Source organism: Dipteris shenzhenensis, chromosome 5 (assembly GCF_047967505.1).
Source record: "Dipteris shenzhenensis isolate YYH24624 ecotype China chromosome 5, Dip_SZ_1.0, whole genome shotgun sequence".
Classification (NCBI taxonomy): Eukaryota; Viridiplantae; Streptophyta; class Polypodiopsida; order Gleicheniales; family Dipteridaceae; genus Dipteris; species Dipteris shenzhenensis.
Genome location: NC_141600.1, coordinates 4,364,876 through 4,386,248, shown reverse-complemented (window position 1 = coordinate 4,386,248; position 21,373 = coordinate 4,364,876). Strand labels below are relative to the sequence as shown.

At 42.9% G+C, this 21,373-nt stretch overlaps 2 protein-coding genes across 2 annotated transcripts in view; one reads left to right on the top strand and one right to left on the bottom strand.

Annotated features, from left to right (window-relative positions):
- LOC147901527 (chromatin remodeling protein DDM1-like) overlaps positions 1-21,373 on the bottom strand; it is a 128,085-nt gene that overhangs the window by 89,769 nt on the left and 16,943 nt on the right. The window lies entirely within an intron of this gene.
- Positions 30-8,617, top strand: LOC147901528 (uncharacterized). Its single transcript, XM_087375116.1, has 3 exons — positions 30-92; positions 255-869; positions 8,522-8,617. The coding sequence occupies exons 1-3, from the start codon at positions 30-32 to the stop codon at positions 8,615-8,617; spliced, it is 774 nt and encodes a 257-aa protein (XP_087231242.1).

The following is a 21,373-nucleotide window of genomic DNA, read 5'->3' as shown; positions in this document are numbered from 1 at the left end:
CTTCTTTCAATCCTGCCCTGCTTCTCTTCATGGAAGATCAATTCAAAAGCTACTCTCGTAAGGAGTCGACCCGGGACTCCAAAAGACAACAGGTTGATTTTTCTACTACAGATTCGGTCGACGCTCACTATGTCTTTGATATGCTTAAAGATGAATTTCAGTACAGCCGGAAGGAGTGGGCCAAACCTCCCCCGGCCATCAAATACAAGTTGAAGCTTCCATCATTGGTTGCTCCTCTTCGAAAATTCTCTCAGCAAGCAGTTATTATCTTCTTCCCAGGAAAGCTACCTTCAGCAAATGATGTGGCTCAATGGGTTCAGGCATTGTTGGGAGGCTGCTTTGTTGAAGGGGTATATTTTGCTTCTAGGGGTTTTTATGAGGTGCACTTTTCAGATGCCTCATATCGCCAGCAGATTTTGGAGATGTCGCCCCTTTTCTATGGCAGACAAATGGTGCATGTCATGCCATGGTCGCCAAACAAAGATTACCACAGCCTCATTCGACATCATTGCCCCGTATGGGTTGAGGTGGTGGATTTTCCAGACTATATGAGGGCTGAGTTACCAAGTTTGGCAGCCTCTTTGGGGCAAGTTGTTTGCCCACCCCGCCCTTCGGGTAATCGCAATCGCTTTTGTATTCTTTGGGATACAGATCACCCCACCCCTCCTTCCATTGCGGTAGAAGTGGAGGATGTTCCCCTTGGTGAAAAATATTTTGACTTGAAATGGGGAGTTTTTGCAGGTGCTTGTTTCACATGCCATAAGTTTGGCCACTTAGCCTCACAGTGTCCTGCAGTTCTGCATCAGCTTCCTCCCACAGCTATTGCTCAAGAAAATACTCCCCCTCCGACTTATGCCTCGGGGTCTAAGGCAATGCCTACTAAACTGGGTGATGTGGCTCTCAAATCTGTCCCTTCCAAAGAAAATGTACTTCAGGTTTCAGCTAAGCAAAAGGATAAGGGTAAGGGCAAAATTTCAGAATCTCATGTCTCTCCCCAGGGTGCCTGGCAGCAACCCAAAAAGGTTTTTGCTCTCAAACCACGTCCACTACAATCTCGCCATTGGGATGCTTCAATTTCTACCCCTGGTCAGACCTCTTCCCCTGTTGACAGCCTTGCTTCTCAACTGTGGGTTGATGTGCTAAAAAGAGGCATCCCTGTATGTGATAATGATGAGGACCATAGAGCTAATGATCCAGGAGCCCAGGTGGATGTTGATGTCATGGCTGAGGCCTGACAGTTTACACTCTATTCTGCCTTTTGGTTTGACTGTACATATCTTTTATGTCTACTTCAATTACTTGCATTACATACAATATTCAGGGTCTTTGCAATGCCAATAAGTGGAGACTCTTCTGGCATTATGTACATAGAATGCATCCCGATGTGATCTCCTTACAAGAACACAATCAACATTTCTTGGCTGGTCAGCAAGGCCACTATGCTGGTTATGATATTTTTTATGCTGGTACAATGCACTTTTCGGGGGTTTGCATGCTTGTAAAACATGATATACAGCCCACGGTGGCCCACAATGATCCTCAGGGTCGATGGATGGTGATCAGGTGCACCTGGCAGGATACTCTCTATGAAATAGCATCTGTTTATGCCTCGCAAACTTCTGCGTCTAGAGCTCAAATGTGGGATTCCCTCAAACAATACCCATGGCTTTCCAATGCTTTTTTGTGTGGAGACTTTAACAATTCGCCTGCCTCCCAAGATAATACTACTCATCGCTCTCACATGATTCCCACTGAGTTCCGACATTGGGAAGATATGCTCTCATCTCTGCATGCTGAAGATCTATGGCTCTCAACAAGGGACACAGATATGGGTTATACATATCATCACAATGCTTTTAATCATTACTGGGCTCGACTTGACAGATGGTATTTGCTGCATGCTCAGCAGTATGCTGATTTCACATGTACATTGCGGATTGATCACTCCCTCCTGCTATCTGATCATTTCCCAGTATGCTTGACATTATCAATAGCACGTCTGACAGATGATATGCCTTTTTTTGGTCATCGCTTGCTCCATGTTAATAGTGCCTACTTGCTTCATCAACAATTTCAGAACATGGTGAGAGTGGCTGTCCGTCCCCTCCTCTCACATGCTCAGGAGGATATGGATTTTGCTTGGATCAGCCTTGCTCATCGTTTACAGGCTGTTATTCAAGACTATGGACGGAGTTACATGGAAAACCTTCGGCTCAAGATAAAATGGGCTCAATCCCACAAGCAGCAAATGGATGCAATCAGTTCTCATAGGCAGCTTACTTCTTCTGAACAGGATTCTTGTGCTTACGCGGCTCATATCATCCATCAAAATGATCTTCGCAAATTAAAGAAGTGGCAAATCCGAGCTCGTATGAAACCCCTTTTGGATAAGGGCTGCTCCTCCAAAGCCTTTTTTAAAAGTCTCCATGCGGATAGGCGAAAGGAGGATATTTGCAGGATCAAGAAAGCTGATGGCACCTGGACCACTTCCAAATCCGACTTGGAATTGCAATGTTCTAGTCACTTTCAGCAGCTCCTTTCTTCTCGACCTGATCATTTGATGCAAGTAAATGCAGCCAGGTCTCAATTTCTTATGCATGTTCAGCCCATAGTATCTCGGGAACAGGCCCATGCATTGGAGCAGCCTTTTATGCTTAGTGAACTGGAAGATGCTTTGAGTCATCTACGCAAAAGCAGCTCCCCTGGTTGGGATGGACTGACTGTTGAATTCTTCCGTGCATTTTGGGGTGATCTCAAGATTACTCTCCTTCTAATGATCAATCACGCTTGGGCAGAACAATCTCTACCTCCATCCTGGAAGCATGGCCTGGTAAAATTGATTCCCAAAAAAAGGTTGTGTGAGACGATGGCTGATTGGCGGCCTATTTCCCTCATGCCTGTCATTTACAAACTCATTGCTAAAATGATTGTCCTCAGGGTTCGCTTCCTCTTGCAAGCAGGACTTCATCCTAGGCAGTATGGGTTTGTCCCCAGGAGGCAGATCACTGACAATATCTCCAATGCCTTGCTTGCGATTGAGTATGCCAAATATTCTAAACAAGATGTTCTCATTCTGCAAGTAGACATTGCGAAAGCTTTTGATACTGTCCATTGGGATTTCATCTCTCAAACTATGCAAAAATTGGGATTTGGCTCTCGACTTGTCCACATCATTTACTGGCTTTATTCTCATGCCACCGCACAGTGCTTGCTTGGTGGTGGGTTGTCAAGAACCTGGACTATGACTCGCTCAGTGAGACAGGGTTGCCCTCTTAGTTCCTTACTGTATGCCATTGCTACCCATCCGTTACTCTTGCATATGGACTATCTGGCAGATACAGGACAGCTTCATGGTTTGCAAATTCCAGGGGCACAGTCTTTTCTTGCACAGGCCTATGCTGATGATTCATTCTTCATGCCAAGGAATTCTCAAAGTGATCTTTCTTGTTTGATGCATACACTGAATGATTTTGGCATAGCTGCTGGACTGCATATCAATTTTCAGAAATCAAATCTTCTAGCTTTGAAAGAAGCTGATTGGCATGCACTGTTTTGGCCAGGCCACATTATCTCTTCCTTTACTATTGTCAGACATCTCGGATATCCCATTGGCTGGAATATTACTCCGCAACAACAGCTCAAATGGGTGCTTCAAAAGATCAATAAGAAGCTGGAATACTGGCATTTGTCCACTTGGCCTCTACATGTTCGACTCCGGATAGTACAGTCCATCATTATGGCATATGTGCAATTTTATTTGCCTCTTCTTCCTTGGTCTTTCAAGCATTTGGCCTCTTATATGTCCCAAGCTATGGAGATATTTTGGAAAAGTAAATCTCTTAAAAAAGCTTTGCGACTACTACCTATGCTGTCTATTTGTTCACCCAAGACTCATGGGGGGCTGAATATTCTCAATCTCCAGGTTCATATGTTGGCAAGAAAGAGCACTATGATTGCTGATTTTTTTCAGCAAAATCAACCATGGGCTATTATGTTAGCAGCTATGTGTGGAAACATGGCTTCCCATGCATATGGGCATTGGATTACAGATCACTGGGAAGCAGTTTTATCTAATTTTCAGGGGAAAATTCCTGGTTGCCCTGTTTCTACTGCTTTTCTTCATGATTGGAAGAGAATTCTTTCATATGCAAAATGGACAGGTGCTTCCTCTCATCATGGCAATTCTTTTCGATTGGAAAGCATCCATTGGAGCAAGGTGTTTGCATCGCCTCTCGCTTTACAGGCACCTATCAAAGCATATAATCTCATGAAATTGGGCATAAGATTTGTTGGTGATGTTGTGGATCAACAAGGCTATACACTTTCATTTCCACAAGCTTGCAGGACATTCTCCTTGGGTCTGCATCATAGATCCATTTGGAGAACACTTTCAATTATGATGCAGCCATTTGTTCCGGTTCCTCCACTGTTTGCACAGGACAGATTAATGGACTGGAATTTGACTTCCATACCTCCTGCTACACATACACTTTCGATACACAATCTGACTTCCTCGAAGGTTTACAGATTTCTTCTTCCACAGCCATGGATTGACAAGCATGCCAACACTCTTTGGAATTTGGATAGGCCTTTATCTTGGTGGCAATCCCGTCTCATGAAAATCTGGAAAACCAAATTGCCATTGAAACAGAGGCTTTTCTTTTGGAGATGTATAGTGGGAGCCTTTTCCATTGGGGTGAAATTGGCAGCTCGCCGCATTGCTTCTCCTTTCTGCCCCCGTTGCTCTCATCCTCGCGAGACAGTTCCTCACTTATTATGGTTTTGTCCGCACTCTCGCACATTGATCACTCATGTTTCTCATTTACTGCGGCTTCGGTTCCCTTCTATCAGATTTGGGAAACTTTTCTGGATGTTTGGATGCTGCTCATCTCAGATGTCTCCATTTTTCATTGGACTCGCTTTTGGGTATTATGGACCATCTGGACACAGAGACTGCATTCCAGGATGGGTCAACAGTTTCCTCAGGCATATATTTTCTTCAGAATGTCCCTTAAGCAGTCTTTACATGACAGTCTTGCTGCAAGGGATTTGGATGCTACTTGCCTTGAAGTGTTCTCTACTTGTTTTTGAGTTCTTCTATCGGGCTCTCTTTCGGAGTTCTTTGCTAGTGTGTGGGAGACTTCCCATATTGTAAATTTATGAGCATATAAATACAATGGATTTTACCAAAAAAGTGTGTGGCTGTTTACAAATACAATGGATTTTACCAAAAAAAAAGTGTGTGTGGCTGTTTACAGATGAGAGCAACGGGATTTGGATGCTACTTGCCTTGAAGTGTTCTCTACTTGTTTTTGAGTTCTTCTATCGGGCTCTCTTTCGGAGTTCTTTGCTAGTGTGTGGGAGACCTCCCATATTGTAAATTCATGAGCATATAAATACAATGGATTTTACCAAAAAAAAAAAAGTGTGTGGCTGTTTACCAAAAAAAAAAAAGTGTGTGTGTGGCTGTATATATTTTTCTGGATGTTTGGATGCCTCTCATCTCAGATGTCTCCATTACTCCTTTTCTTTCATTGGACTCGCTTTTGGGTATTATGGACCATCTGGACACAGAGACTGCATTCTAGGATGGGTCAACAGTTTCCTCAGGCATATATTTTCTTCAGAATGTCCCTCAAGCAATCCTTACATGACAGTCTTGCTGCAAGGGATTTGGATGCTACTAGCCTTGAAGTGTTCTCTACTTGTTTTTGAGTTCTTCTATCGGGCTCTCTTTCGGAGTTCTTTGCTAGTGTGTGGGAGACTTCCCATATTGTAAATTTATGAGAATATAAATACAATGGATTTTACCAAAAAAAAAAAAAAAAAAGTGTGTGTGTGGCTGTATATCAATAGATTTCAGCCTGACATAGTGGCATTACAAGAACACAATCAACATGTCTGCAGGAAAGACAAGTCATTACTGTGGATATGATATCCTCTATGCTGGGGAGCACTCTTTCTCAGGTGTAGTCTTTCTGATCAAGCATGAGCTTCAGCCAATTATTGCTTTGAATGATAATCAAGGCAGATGGATTATTCTTCAATGCATCATTCAAGGCGAGGTGTTTGAATTTGCATTTGTCTATGCCTCAATCTTCTCGGGGTAGAACTGCAATTTGGGATGCCATGCAACGATATCCATGGAGATATCATGCCTTTATATGTGGGGATTTCAATAATGCTCTGCAACAGGGTGACCATACATCAAGAAATACTCATATGTTAACCCCTGAAAGGCATGCATGGTCTCAATTACTAATGTATCTTGATTTGGTTGATCTTTGGAAGGAATTGCAGCCTTTGTCACCAGGATACACTTTCCAACATAATGCCCTTTCTTCTTATCAGGCGCGTCTGGATCGCTGCTATAGTGTAGCTCTACAACAAAATGATGATTTTACATGTAAAATGTGGATTGCCTATGCCTTTGTGCATTCAGATCATGCACCTTTATGGTTGAGGTTATCTTTTTATGATATGCTAGATGATAGACTGCCTCAAAGGCGACATTTGATTGTGAACAATAGCTATTTGCAGCATGTTGTTTTCAAGGCCATGGTTACTGAAGCATCTCACTCTCTGTCTTCTCAGAGCCACTTTGATATTGATAATGCATGGGATTCTTTTGTTATGCAAGTTGTAATTAGAGATTATGGCAAGTCTTACATGAAGACTCTGAGGAAAACTGTTGCTCAGGCCAAATTGACTTGTCAAGACCTCACTGAACTCAGTCATCTTCGTCCATTGTCCTTGCATGAGCAAACAACACTATGCCAAGCTAGACATTGTCTTCAAATCAATGATCACAGGAATCTAGCTAAATGGGAGACTAGAGCAAGACAAAGAGCTTTTACAAATAAAGGCTGCTCTTCCAAATAATTTTTTAAAAGCTTGCTTCAGAAGAGATTAAAAACAAACATTTGCAAAGTGCTTCTGCCTGATGGTTCATGTACTACATCACGGTCACAGCGTGCTTCTGTTTGTGTACATCATTTCTCTCAACAGTTTGGTTCTGCAGATCCTCCCTCGCAGCAAGTTTTGTCTGCAAGAAATTTACTTTTACAACATGTTTCTCCTATTATTTCCACTACTCAAGCTTTGGAATTGGAGGAACCCTTTACTGAGAGGGAATTGTCAGATGCAATCAAATCTTGTGGTAGATGGAAATCTCCAAGATGGGATGGTCTTACAGTTGAGTTTTTTTTAGAATATTGGCTTCTTTTGAAGCATACATTGCTGCATATGGTGAACTCTGCTTGCCAAAATCAAAAAATGCCAGACACATGGAAGAGAGGTCTTGTTAAACTCCTTCCAAAAAAGCAAATTTGTGAATCTTTGGCTGATTGGAGACCTATCACGCTTAATGCCAGTCATTTACAAAGTTACTAGCAAAATGATTGTTGATCGGCTAAAAGGTTACTTACATGATGGATTGCATCCTGCGCAATATGATTTTGTTCCTCGTAGGCATATCACAGATAACATTGCTAATGCTTATGTTGGAATCAAATATGCCAAATATATGCAGCAGGATGTTTTGCTATTGTAAGTTGATATTGCCAAAGCTTTTGATACTGTTAAGTGGGACTTTATTTCATCCACTATGCAGGCCTTGGGATTTGGTACAAAAATGCAGCAAGTTATCAATTGCCTGTTGGGGTAGACACCCAGGACACAAGCGAGAGAGAGCAAGAGAGCAATGAATCATGAAAATGATATAACTGAAAAGATCCAATAGTGCAACTGAGAGAATGAAATACAAATGAGTGTAGGGGGTATATATACCTGACCCACCTAACACTAGGAAATAACTAGGCTAGAAATGAACATAAAAACATCTAGACTAGCCTATACAACCATACCATAGACTATGTTCCAACATTCCCCCCCTCAATGGTATGGTCAAGTACCCTGGAAACGTCTCAGAGGTACCTAGTGATACCTAAAGTACCACTGGTTGCACATGTTCATCCAAAGGGACATGGATATAGCAACCTAGGGTAGCATACACAAAAAAAACAGCAGTGTCATTTCACTACCCCCCGTGACACTGGTGTGTCTCTCATACCAAGCCGATCTCTGCATCTGATGAACGAGTCCGCACCAAGGGCTTTAGTGAAGAGATCTGCTACATTGTCCTCAGAGGGACAATAATGGAGTGTAAGTGTGCCATCCTCAATACAACCACGAATGTAATGATAGTGGTTTTCAATGTGCTTCATGCGAGCATGGAACACAGGGTTGTTGGCAATGGCTATGCATGACTGGCTATCACAATGAAGAACTGTCGCTGGTGAAGCCTGTGATATATGCGTGTCATACAACAACTTCTGCAACCACATACACTCTGTAGTAGCTGTGACTGCTGCCATGTACTCCGCTTCACTGGATGAGAGTGCATTCCTGGGCTGCTTCTTACTTAGCCATGATATGCATAAGGTGCCAAGAAAGAAAGTATACTCAGAAGTGGATTTCCTGTCATCACAATCCCCTGCCCAATCTGAATCTGAATATCCAGATAGCTGCAAGTCAGTGTTCCTCGCATAAAACAGACCCAAAGTCTGCGTACCCTGCAGGTAACGAAGAACTCTCTTGGCAGCATGCCAATGAGTGACAGTAGGATCATGCATGAATTGAGACAAAATGCCCGTGGCATAGGCAATGTCTGGTCATGTAGAGCACAAATAAATCAGCTTTCCCACTAGCTGTCTATACAATGTGCCATCAAACCTCTCCGCCGTATCAAACTTTGAAAGTTTAAAGCCTTTCTGCATAGGAGTTGCCACTGGTTTGCTGTCCTTCATGTTAAACTGAGACAAAATCTCACTGACATACTTGGACTGAGTGACATGAATACCATCCTGTGTCTGCCAAACCTCCAATCCAAGGCAATAATGTAAGAGGCCTAGGTCTGTCATCTCAAACTGTGAAAACAGTAGCTTCTTGACTGCCTCTACCTGTGACTGATCACTGCCAGTGAAAATAATGTCATCTACATATAAAATGAGAATCAATATGTAGTCATGCCTCTGTAGCACATAGAGATTGGGCTCCGTGGGAGTATGCTCAAACCCATAAGATAACAAACATGAATGAATCACTGAATACCAAGCCCGTGGTGCTTGCTTCAGCCCATACAATGCCTTGTTGAGTTTGCATACTTTATCCTCCTGTCCTGTGACAGGAAAGCCAGGTGGTTGCCTCACATAAACTTCCTCCTGGATATCTCCATTCAGAAACGCTGTTTTCACATCATACTGGAAGATGGGCCATCCATACGATGCTGCTATTGCAACCACACCACGAATGGTGGTCATCCTGGCAACCGGGGCAAATGTTTCCTCATAGTCAATGCCCTCTCTCTGCCCATAGCCTTGCACAACCAATCGTGCCTTGCATTTCTCTACTGTGCCATCGGCATGATATTTGACCTTATAAACCCACCGGGTGCCAATGACTGACCTCCCCACAGGTGGAGTAACTAGGTCCCATGTGTGATTCTTCGAGATGGCATGAAGCTCATCTTGCATTGCCTTGTACCATCGTGGATCCTGCATAGCAATGCTGTAGTTATCAGGCTCTACAGGTGCTTGAAGCACATCAGCCATCAAGGCTAAATTGACCTGATTTTTCTGGGCTGTTTTGGACCTTGTCTGCATGCCATGAGGCTGGGCCTCTTGTGGCAGAATGACAGCCTGTTTTTGCTGTTTTGGTACAGCAGTAACTGGAGCAACCTTTGGTCTCCTGTTATATACAATGAGGGGCTGTTCTGATGCAACAGCGGGCTGAGGACCTTGCTGTATATTCTGGGGTGCTGTAGCAACTTGCTCGGACTGTTCAGTAGGCATACTGAAGTTGAGAATAGTCAAGGGTGCATCCATGCTATCTCTGACATCTGGTAGAGTGTCCGGTAAAGTGTCACACTCAGCAAACTTTACATCTCTGCTAAGAACAATGGACCGTGTGTCCGGATTCCAGAGTCTGTAACCTTTGCTGGCCTGTGAATACCCCACAAATATGCATTTCACTGCCTTATTGTCCAGCTTCTTTCTCTGTTTCTTTGGCACAAGAGCATAACAAACAGAACCAAAAATCCTGAGATGTCCCACTTTCGGTGGAGACCCATAGAACACCTCGTATGGTGTCTTGTCAACCAAGGCCTTGGTTGGACACCTGTTCTGAATGTATGTGGCTGTCATGACAGCCTCTCCCCAAAATTTCTTATGCAGGTGCTTGTGAGACAACATGCACCTGGTCATGTCAAGCAATGAGCGGTTTTTCCGCTCAGCAACACCATTTTGCTGTGGTCTGTAGGGAGTGGACAGCTGATGCTTGATCCCATGCTTTGCCAAATAAGCTGTGAAGGCATTGGAAAGATACTCTCCCCCATTATCAGACCGTAGGGTCTTGATTTTCAAGTTTAGCTTGTTCTCAACAAGCTCTTTGTATTCCTGAAAATAGGCAAAGACTTCAGATTTGTCCTTCATCAGAAAGACGCATGCAAATCTTGAGAAGTCGTCTATGAACGTCACAAAGTAGTTTGCCTTGGCATGTGTGGCAACACTGAGTGGCCCACACACGTCTGAATGCACCAACTGCAACCTTTCGGTAGCTCTGACTGCTCCTGCAAGGGGAAATTTCTGTTTGTGCATTTTCGAAAGCACACAATGCTCACATAATTCTGATTTGGGTGTTGGAAGAGCCGGCATGCCTGTCACCATGTTATGGGTGGACAAAAATTGCAAGCTCCTGGTGTTGATGTGCCCAAACCGTGCATGCCACAAAGAGACCAAATCCTGAGATGTCACTGCCATGGCAACCTCTCCTGGTGAAGATGCATCCAATGTGTATACACCATCATGGAAAGAACCAGTAGCAACAACCTGAAAATCTTTGGTAGGATCCTTGATCCGGCATTGCAAATCTTGGAATTCCACAAGCATGTGTTGCTTCACTGCCAATGTAGGAACTGAAATCAAGTTCCTCTTCAGACCCGGAACATGCCACACATCACGAATGAATTGGGTTTTGCCATCAGAAAATTTAATTGGCACATCCCCAATTCCATGAACCTTGTGTCTAGCATTGTTGGCACATGTCACAAATCTGCCCTCTGAGGATGCATATTCATCAAACCACTCCTTGCGAGGAGTCATGTGCTTTGATGCACCACTGTCGATACACCAAGCATCATTCATAACAAGCATCACCTCTGAAGTAGAGGGCTGGGAACTGTCTGCATCAGAAATCTCTCTGAGATCTACAGCAAAACAGTAGCTTTTCTCATCTGACACTGTGTGTGCCTGCTCAGACTTCTCATCTGCATCATCTTGGGCAAGATTTGCCTTACCCTTCTTCAAAGAGTCTGCATATTTCTTCTGACATGTATTGGCATAGTGGCCTGGTAGCTTACAATAGTGGCAGGTGCCTTTGATAGGCTTCGCTTCTTGTGCTTTCGGCTGTGGCTCCTGTTTCTTAGGAGTCCACCTATTTTGCTTTTTCTGTGGCTGAGCCACCTGAGGTGTCGGCTGAGCCGGTCCTTTGCCTTTGGCCTGGCCTTTGCCTCTGCCTCGGCCATGCATGGCATATGCCTTTTCATGAGTGCCACCTTGATCAAAGTTTCTCATGGTTTGCTCTTCCTGCAATAACAAACCAACCAGCTCTTGGTAAGAGACTGGTGCAACCCGCATGATCTGGTTTAAAGATGACGTAAAATTTCTGTAAGAAGGCGCCAAGCTATTCAGAGTGAGAGTGACCATCTTCCGGTCACTAATGGCTTCATCCAAGGCAGCGAACTGATCTCTGATATCAGTGAGCTTGGATGTATGCTCAAGAACAGACTGATGCTCAGTCATCTTGAGAGCTTTGAGTTCATTCTCCAAAGCTAGAATTCTCGCCTCATTCTTCACATTGTACATCATTTCCAATGTGGTCCATGCATCATGTGCCGTCTGGCATGACTTCAATGTGGTCATAATGTTCCTTTTGACTGAATGCACAAGGATGGACATGGCAAGTCCATTCCTTTTGTCAAATGCCTTCTGCGCGGGCGTGGTAGTGGCAGTGACTGTACTGCTAGAAGACGATGTACTGCTTGAAGATGCACTAGCAGTAGGGCCTGCTGGCCTTTTCTCTTCACCTGACACAAGCTCCCATAGGTCTTTGCCTATCAGCAAATGCTTGACCATGAAGGCCCAAAGACCATAGTTTGTGCCGTCAAGTTTGTCATGCTCAGCAAATGAAAATGACTCAGATGCCATGGCTAAAAATCTGCAAGAAATCTGGAAGAAAAATTGACCTGCACCTGTCCTGTACCTGTCCCTGCACCTGTTTTTGAAGGGCTATAACAGATGCCCGGGTATCCAAAAGTGATACCGAATGAAATAGAACAACAGTACAATGGACAGAGGGTATGACAAAGATGAAATACCTCTGTTGATTTTGCTTGAAACTGCCCGAAAATTGCTCAGAAAATGGTCCAAAAATTGGACTGTGAGCACTTTTTGTCTGTGTCGCAGTTTGCTCCTGGGGGCACCTTTCGGGGTCAAAAATACCACAGGTAGGCAGAGTTTATCAGACACTTGGAGTGTCACAACTCAAGACCTGTATACAGGTAATTGATGTGCAGGCTCAGTTTGACCAAATTTGGCCAAGCGGGTGCTCTACAGCACGTCAAAATGTGCTCCGAATGCCCTTTTACAAAGGGCAAAATCCTTTGTTAGGACTTAGAATTTTTCAAGAAAGCCCAAAAATACAAAGGAATGCCAAATACAAAGGAGTTTAGGGGGCTTTTTAGCCTTTCCCCAAAAATTTGGCCTGGGGCCAAAAATCAAACCAAATTGGCACCGGTTAGCTAAACTAACCACAGTTAGTCTAACTTGGAAAAAATGCCCTAAAAATTTGGTGTGGCTCCAAAGTTGGCTGTGGCTATGGCCTTCGCCGCCACCCTGCACGTCGCCTTCGCCTGTCGCCGCTTGCTTGCCGCGTTTTTGGCGGAGTGCTTGTGTTGCTGAGTCCGCTCGCCTTGCCTGGCTGGACCACGAACTGCGCGCGTCGCCTTCCTCTGTCTACCCGCGAGTGCTCGGTTGCTGGTCGCGATGGCCTGATTCGCCTGTGGCGTGGCGTGCTCGCGCCAGTTCTCTGCTTCTGTGTTCGTCTGCGCCGCGATTCTCCTCCAGCAGCCTGGCTTCGCTTGCGCGTGTCACCACCCTTCTCCTGAACGCACAACGAGCACTTGCTTTGAGGAGTTGAAGTCCTCGCAAAGAAGCCTTCCTGTGACACTGTTCTCCAGCCACCTGCGTGAACTCTCCTCTCTCACAGAAAGAATGCTCAATGAAAGAATGCTCAATGAACTCCTCTCGAAGAACACTCTTTTCTCTAAGAAAAACATCTCTTTTTTTTTTTTTTTTTTTTCAGCAAGGTGCTCTTCTACAAAGAATGCTATCTCACGAAGGAACTTGTTCTTTTCTCAAGAAACACTCTCTTCCTTACAAAGAACTCTCTTCTTTTTCACGAAGAACTCTTCTCAGCAATTTCCTTCACAGCAAATAACTCACAACCCCCCCCTAAGGAGATCACCCAGCAAGCTATTCAGCAGAAAACTCAGAAAGAAGAGCCCCCCCTAAAGAGAAAGAGCATTCACTCGCAAAAGACTTTCACAACACACAGGCTGAGCCTGTTTGCAGCAAAAGCGCAAAACAGGAGGCTGAGCCTCAAGCGCTCCTCTCAGTGAGTTCACCTCACTCTCTCAACACAGAGCTGAGCTCTGATACCAAATGTTGGGGTAGACACCCAGGACACAAGCGAGAGAGAGCAAGAGAGCAATGAATCATGAAAATGATATAACTGAAAAGATCCAATAGTGCAACTGAGATAATACAACCATACCATAGACTATGTTCCAACATTGCCTATATCAAGATAGTAAAGCTACCTTACCTGCATACTTTCAGGGGATATTTCTACCTCCTGGACTCTTGGTTGTTCTGTTCGGCAAGGATGTCCCCTCAGTGCTTTACTTTTTGCCATAGCTTCTCATCCAATGCTTCAATATATGGACCACCTCTTGGACACTGGCATGTTGCACGAATTGAAAATTCCTGGCAACCGTAGCATGATCGCTCAAGCATATGCTAATGATTCTTCCTTTACTCCGAAAAATACTCAAAGCGATCTCTCCATGATTATGCAGGCTCTTTCTACATATGGTTTGGTTGCTGGTCTTCGTGTCAATTTTCAGAAATCAAAATTATTGCCATTGCATGCTAAAGACTGGCATAGTCTTTTGTGGCCTCGGGAAATTGTTTCAACTTCTATATTGATTCGACATCTTGGCTATCCTTTAGGTTGGGGGCTCACTTGTTCTCAACAAACTAATTGGGTGCTCACAAAGTTGAGGGCGAAACTTGAACATTGAAAGCTTGCAACTTGGCCATTACATGTTTGTTTGCGAATAACGCAATCCATTTTGATAGCATACATACAATTCTATCTGCCTCTCATCATGTTCACTAAGGTAGATCTGGTTTCCTTTATGTCTGCTATCATGGAGATTTTCTAGTGTTCAAAAAATGGCAAGAAAAGTCTCAAATTACTCTCTATGCATCCTCTCTGCTCTCCAAAGATGCACGGGGGTCTGAACATGCTCAATATTCAAATGCATATACTTGCTCACAGGGGAAAAATGATGTTGCAGTTTATGCAAGGGGATCAGCCTTGGGCTTTCATGATCCGCTCTCTTTTGTTGCATATTGATACTTCTGCTTTTAGGCATTGATAGCCTACATAGTGGGATTTCCTATTTGGCTCTATTCAAGGCAAGATCAGAGGCTGCCCTTTTGTCTCTCGTTTGCTTCTTGATTGGAAGCATATTTTATCCCACTTGGAATGGAATGGCAGAGATTCTTTGTCGGGAAATTCCTTGAGGGATGAGAATATTTATTGGTCCAAAGTATTACACCCTCCTTTGGCTATACAAGAACCCAGGCGTTCTTATTTTCTATCTTTCAAAGGCATTTCTTCTGTGGCAGATGTACTTCAAGATGATGGCACTCTTTTATCTTTTTCTATGGCTGCTAGCAAATATGGTTTGGGAGCTCATTATCGTCCTTTATGGCATCAAATTTCAGAAATGCTTCAACTGTTCTTGCCGGTACCTTGTTTGGAACTTCAAAATAGGCTTGAGGATTGGATTCTACATTCTTCTTCCTCTTCAACCGGTTCTTTGAAGCTCTCACATATCATAGTGTCTTCTCTGTATAAAGTGTTATTACTTCCGCCTTGGATTTCTGACAGAGCGAATTCTATTTGGCATATGGATCGCCCACTAAAGTGGTGGAGAAAGCGGCTCCGCCTCCTTTGGCATTATAAAGTCCCTCTTCGACAACAGCTTTTCCTTTGGCGAGTCCTACTTGGCCTTTTACCATCTGGGCAGTTACTCGCGTATAGACATATTGCTCCGGCTACTTGCCACAGATGTCTACATTCTGCTGAATCTGTGCTTCACATCTTCTGGCATTGTCCACACACTTGTGATTTCCTCGCTCTCATCCGACAAGGGCTTAGAACGAGATTTCGTACTGTCGCACGTTCTTCTAGTTGTTTGGTTTTCATCCAGCTAGAAAGGGTTTTGATTTTATTTTTTGTTTGGGTGCGCTACTAGGCACTGTGGACTCTATGGATGGACAGAATTCATAGAATTTTTGGTGATCCTACTTTTCCACCTTTCTTTTTTTCAAACGATCTCTGCAACAATCGTTATATGATTGCTTTCAGACTCATTTGATTAATCATGATGTATATACAACTTATACTGAGATTTTTAGTTGAGTAGTAGTTACTCCACTTTTGAAGTAACTATGAATGTAATTATTTTACAACAATAAAATATTTTTTCTCACAAAAAAAAAGTGTGTGTGGTGTTTGAATTTGCTTCTATATATGCACCTCAATCTTCTCGGAATAGAAGTGTAATTTGGGATGCCATGCAACGATATCCACGGAGATATCATGCCTTTATATGTGGGGATTTCAATAATGCTCCGCAACAGGGTGATAATACATCAGGAAGTACTCATATGTTAACCTCTGAAAGGTATGCATGGTCTCAATTACTGATTCATCTTGATTTGGTTGATCTTTGGAAGGAATTGCAGCCTTTGTCACTTGGATACAGTTTTCAACATAATGCCCTTTCTTCTTACCAGGCCCGTCTGGATCGTTGGTATAGTGTAGCTCCGCAACAAAATAATAATCTTACATCCAAAATGTGGGTTGACTATGCCTTTGTGCATTCAAATCATACACCGTTATGGTTGAGGCTATCTTTTCATGATATGCCAGATGACAGACTGCCTAAAAGGCGTCATCTGATTGTGAATAAAAGTTATTTGCAGCATGTTGCTTTCAAGGCACTGGTTATTAAAGCCTATCAATCTCTGCCTTCTCAGAGCCACTTTGATATTGTGATAATGCATGGAATTCTTTTGTTTCCAAAATGCAAGTTGTAATTAGAGGTTATGGCAAGTCTTACATGAAGACTCTGAGGGAAACTGTTGCTCACGCTAAATTGACTTGCCAAGACCTCACTGAACTCAATCACCTTCGTCCTTTGTTCTTGCATGAGCAAACAACACTATGCCAAGCTAAACATTGTCTCCAAATCAATGATCACAGGAAACTTGCTAAATGGGAGACCAGAGCAAGACAAAGAGCTTTCACAGATAAAGATTGTTCTTCCAAAAAAAATTTCAAAAGCTTGCATCAGAAGAGATTACAAACAAACATTTGCAGGGTGCTTAGGCCTGATGGTTCATGGACTACATCACGGTCACAGCTTGCTTCTGTCTTGTACATCATTTTTCTCAACAGTTTGGTTATGCAGATCCTCCCTCGCAGCAAGTTTTGTCTACAAGAAATTTACTTTTACAGCATGTTTCTCCTATTATCTCCACTACTCAAGCTTTGGAATTGGAGGAACCTTTTACTGAAAGGGAACTGTCAGATGCAATCAAATCCTGTGATAGATGGAAATCTCCAGGATGGGATGGTCTTACAATTGAGCTTTTTTTAGAGTATTGGCCTCTCCTGAAGCATACTTTGCTGCATATGATCAATTCTGCTTGGCAAAATCAGAAAATGCCAGACACATGGAAGAGATGTCTTGTTAAACTCCTTCCAAAAAAGCAAATTTGTGAATCTTTGGCTGATTGGAGACCTATCACGCTTATGCCAGTTATTTACAAATTTACAACCAAAATGCTTGTTGATCGGACAAAAGGTTATTTGCATGATGGCTTGCATCCTGCACAATATGGTTTTGTTCCTCGTAGGCACATCACAGACAACATTGCTAGGGCCTATGTTGGAATCGAATATGCCAAATATATGCAGCAAGATGTTTTGCTATTGCAAGTTGGTTGATATTGCCAAAACTTTTGATGTTGCATGGATTGGAAATTCCTGGCAGCCGTAGCATGATCGCTCAAGCATATGCAGATGATTCTTTCTTTACCCCAAAAAATACTTGGAGCGATCTCTCCTTGATTATGCAGGCTCTTTCCACATATAGCTTAGCTGCTGGTTTTCATGTGAATTTTCAGAAATCCAAGTTATTGTCGTTGCATGCTAAAGACTGGCATAGTCTTTTGTGGCCGGGGGAAATTGTTCCACCTTCTCAATTGATTTGATATCTTGGCTATCCTCTAGGTTGGGGGTTCACTCGTTCTCAACAAACTGATTGGGTGCTCACAAAGCTGAGGAAAAAACTTGAATATTGGAAGCTTGCATCTTGACCATTACATGTTCGCTTGCGAATAACGCAATCCATTTTAATAGCATACATATAATTCTATCTACCCCTCATCATATTTACTAAGGCAGATTTGGTTTCCTTTATGTCTGCTATCATGGAGATTTTTTGGTGTTCAAAAAATGGCAAGAAAAGTCTCATATTACTCTCTATGCATCGTCTCTGCTCTCAAAAGATGCACGGGGGTTTGAACATACTCAATATTCAAATGCATATAATTGCTCACACGGGAAAAATGATGTTGCAGTTTATGCAAGGGGATCAGCCTTGGGCTTTCATGATCCGCTCTCTTTTGTTGCATATTGATACTTCTGCTTTTGGGCATTGGCAGCCCACACAGTGGGATTTTCTATTTGGCTCTATTCAAGGCAAGATCAGAGGCTGCCCTTTTGTGTCTCGTTTGCTTCTTGATTGGAAGCATATTTTATCCCACTTGGAATGGAATGGCAGGGATTCTTTGTTGGGAAATTCCTTGAGGGCTGAGAATATTTATTGGTCCAAAGTATTCCACCCTCCTTTGGTTATACAAGAACCCACGCGTTCTTATTTTATATATTTCAAAGGTATTGCTACTGTGGCGAATGTACTTCAGGATGATGGCACTCTTTTATCCTTTTCTGTGGCTGCTAGCAAGTATGGTTTGGGAGCTCATTATCGTCCTTTATGGCACAAAATTTCAGAAATGCTCCACCCTTTCTTGCCGGTACCTCGTTTGGAACTTCAGGATAGGCTTGAGGATTGGACTCTTCATTCTTCCTCTTCTTCAACCCGTCCTTTGAAGCTATCACATATCACAATGCCTTCTCTATATAAAGTGTTGTTACCTCCGCCTTGGGTTTCTGACAGAGCCAATTCTGTTTGGCATATGGATCGTCCATCAAAGTGGTGGAGAAAGCGGCTACGTCTCCTTTGGCACTATAAAGTCCCTCTTCGGCAACAACTTTTCCTCTGGCGAGTTCTACTTCGCATTTTCCCATGTGGGCAGTTACTTGCGCATAGACATATTGCCCCGGCTGTTTGCCACGGATACCTACATTCTGCTAAATCTGTGCTTCGCATTTTATGGCACTGTCCACATACTTGTGATTTCCTCGCTCTTATTCGTCAGGGGCTTCGAGCGAGATTTCCTACTATTACTATTGGCAGGTTCTTCTGGTTATTTGGTTTTCATCCCGCTAGATATTTTTTAATCTATTTTCTGTTTGGATGCACTACTCGGCACTTTGGACTCTATGGATGGATAGAAATCATAGAGTTTTTGGTGATACTACCTTTCCATCTTTCATTTTTTTCAAACGGTCTCTTCAGCAATCGTTTTATGATTGCTTTCAGACTCATCTGATTGATCATGATGTATATATGGCTTATACTGAGATTTTCGGTTGAGTAGTAGTTACTCCACTTTTGGAGTACTTATGAATGTAATTATTTCACTGCAATAAAATATTTCTTCTCACCCAAAAAAAAAGTATGTATGTGTGTATGTGTATGTGTATGTGTATGTGTATGTGTGTACAACTCATCCGGATGTTGTATGTCTCCAAGAGCATAATCAGCATTTTTTTGCTGGACAGCATGGGTTTTTTTCAGGATATGATATATTCTATTCAGGATCGGAACAATTCTCTGGGCTGTGCATTTTAGCCAGACATGATCTGCAACCCTTGCTAGCACATAATGATCTAGGTGGAAGATGGATGATTATTCAATGTATGATCAATGGAGAGATTTTTGAAATAGGATCTTTGTATGCCTCTCAAAATTCAGCTTCCAGAGCTCAAATGTGGAACTCCATAAAGCAATATCCTTGGTCCTCTAATGCTCTACTTTGTGGGGATTTCAACAATTCTCCTCACTGGAAGGACAATACCACGCATAATTCACATATGCTGTCCTCTGAAATCCAGCAATGGGAACACATGACATCATCACTTCGATTTGCAGATTTATGGACAGCAACTCATCCTTCAGTGATGGGATTTACATATCATCATAATGCTTTCACAGATTATTGGGCCAGGCTTGATAGATTTTCTCTCATTCATGCTCAGCAATATGATGAATATACATGTCAGATGTGGACTGATTATTCACAACAACTATCTGATCACACTCCACTTTGGCTCACCCTTTCTTTTGGTATGCCTCTGGATGACTTGTAGCTCTCCTCAGTCAGAAATTTACAGATTAATCAATTCTATCTTTCTCATGAAAAATTTCAGCATATGATCAGACTGGCTTGCAAGCCATTGCTATCCCATGCTCAGGAGGATCTGGAATTTGCTTGGATCTCTTTCATAAATCGTATTCAAAATGTCATCAAGGAATATGGAAGATGGTACTTGGCAGAAACTAGACAGCATATCCAGTGGGCAAAATCATACAAGCAGTATCTTGTACAGATTAGTCATCAAAGATCTCTATCTGATTCTGAACAGCATTTATTATCTTGTGCCTCCTCTATAATTGATGCCAATGACAAACGCAAGCTGTCTAAATGGCAGATTAGGGCCAGAGTTAAACCCATGCTAGATAAGGGTTGTTCCTCTAAATCTTTTTTCCGGAACTTACATGCACATAGGCAAAGCCAATCTATCATGAGGGTAAGGAAATCAGATGGTCTCTGGACCCAATCTCTCTCTCAGCTTGAAAAACAATGTCTGGATCACTTTCAGCTCCTTTATTCTCAGCCTTCTTCTTCTGCACCTCAGGTTGCATTGGCTCGTAACAGATTTACTGAGCTTGTTTCTCCCATTGTCTCCTCGCAAAAAGCCTTAATGCTGGAAATGTCTTTTTCAGATGATGAACTGGAGGAAGCCCTTAAGCATTTGGGTAAACATAAATCCCCTGGCTGGGATGGTCTGACGGTTGAATTTTTCGAAGCCTTTTGGCCAGAATTGAAGGGTCCAGTTCTGCAGTTTATTAATGCAGCATGGCAGCACCAACATCTTCCCTCAGCTTGGAAGCATGGTCTGGTGAGGCTTGTGCCCAAAAAGATTCTTTGTGAGACTATGGATGACTGGAGACCAATTACTTTGATGCCGGTGATATACAAACTAATTGCCAAAATGTTAGTACATCGGATAAAGGATATCCTTCATGATGGACTTCATCCCAGGCAATATGGTTTTGTTCCAAGACGGCATATACATGACAATATCACTAACACTCTTATTGCAATGGAATATGCTAAATATTCAGATCAAGATGTGTTGGTCATGCAGGTGGATGTGGCAAAGGCGTTTGATACAGTACAGTGGGATTATGTCTCTCAAATCATGCAAAAACTTGGTTTTGGGCCAAAGCTATCTAATGTCATATATTGGCTTTATTCAAATTCTACTGCACAATGCTTTATAGGGAAACATTTGTCTGAGTCTTGGACTCTCGAACGTTCGGTTCGACAAGGATGTCCTCTCAGTGCCTTGCTTTATGCCATCGCTTCACATCCATTGCTTCTTTATATGGATCACATGGTTGATACTGGACAGCTAGAGGGGCTTCAGATTTCTGGTTCACGACCCTTCATAGCGCAGGCCTATGCAGATGATTCATTCTTCA

Excerpts from the sequence above, each read along its gene's own strand:
- LOC147901528 (XM_087375116.1), top strand. The coding sequence starts at position 30 with ATGGAAGATCAATTCAAAAGCTACTCTCGTAAGGAGTCGACCCGGGAC. Across the intron at positions 93-254 it reads GGGACTCCAAAAGACAACAG|CAAGCAGTTATTATCTTCTT; the intron begins GTTGATTTTTCT and ends AAATTCTCTCAG. Across the intron at positions 870-8,521 it reads CTTATGCCTCGGGGTCTAAG|ATAGCTGCAAGTCAGTGTTC; the intron begins GCAATGCCTACT and ends CTGAATATCCAG.